A 722-nucleotide genomic window follows, 5' to 3' on the forward strand; every position below is an offset into this window, starting at 1 on the left:
CTCTCTCTCTCCTTCTCTTTTCTTCTTCTCTGATCACTTTCTTTACACCGTCGTACGACAATTATAATATATAGCCTTTTTAGAGATCTATAATATAATAAAAATAATAAAATCGAACCATCATAACCTCTTTAATGCATGTAAGATATTAATTATCTTAAGGATTAGCCTCAGAAAAATAATATAAAATTGTAACACAAATTATTATGTTACATCAAATATCATGTTATTTAAATTATTATCAAATACGTTACATCAAACGTAGATACGTACAGGTAGGTAAAAAGGGCAAAATAATACAAAGATATAACATTTACCATTCATTATTGAGGCTTCCAAAGCACATCGATTCTTCTTGCTCGCTCTCTCTCTCTCTCTCTCCTTCTCTTCTTCTCTGATCACTTTCACACCGTTTTCGCCACGATGCGGACGTTCAGCTGACGGACAGAGATGGAAAAGGAAGCAGGGAAGGAACGTAGGACGTCGTAGGAACGGATGATGAGCGCGGAGAGGGTGGACGGAGATGGAGACTGGCCGAGAGAAACAGCGCGAAACCGCGGACGACACTTTCACGAATGACTTTTTATCTTATTATTCGCGATATGCACGCAGCGACACAACCAACGGACGAGGGAGGAGGCCACTTTCACGCTCTCCTCCTCGTCGTCGAAAATACGTACAGTTGCACAACTAAAAAAGTTGTGGGCAAATATGAAACAAAG

The 722-nt window shown here is 39.6% G+C and overlaps 1 protein-coding gene across 1 annotated transcript in view; it reads right to left on the minus strand.

The window, feature by feature from the left end:
* LOC112455983 overlaps positions 1–630 on the minus strand; it is a 4,265-nt gene extending 3,635 nt beyond the window's left edge. The window contains exon 1 of the mRNA XM_025018235.1: positions 318–630. Within this exon, the coding sequence (XP_024874003.1) occupies positions 318–324 (7 nt within the window). The 5' untranslated portion in view covers positions 325–630. The remainder of the gene's footprint in view (positions 1–317) is intronic.
* Between the last annotated feature and the right edge of the window lie 92 nt (positions 631–722).

The sequence above is a fragment of the Temnothorax curvispinosus genome, unplaced genomic scaffold, assembly GCF_003070985.1.
Source record: "Temnothorax curvispinosus isolate PA1 unplaced genomic scaffold, ASM307098v1 QBEX01000554.1, whole genome shotgun sequence".
NCBI classification, from domain to species: domain Eukaryota; kingdom Metazoa; phylum Arthropoda; class Insecta; order Hymenoptera; family Formicidae; genus Temnothorax; species Temnothorax curvispinosus.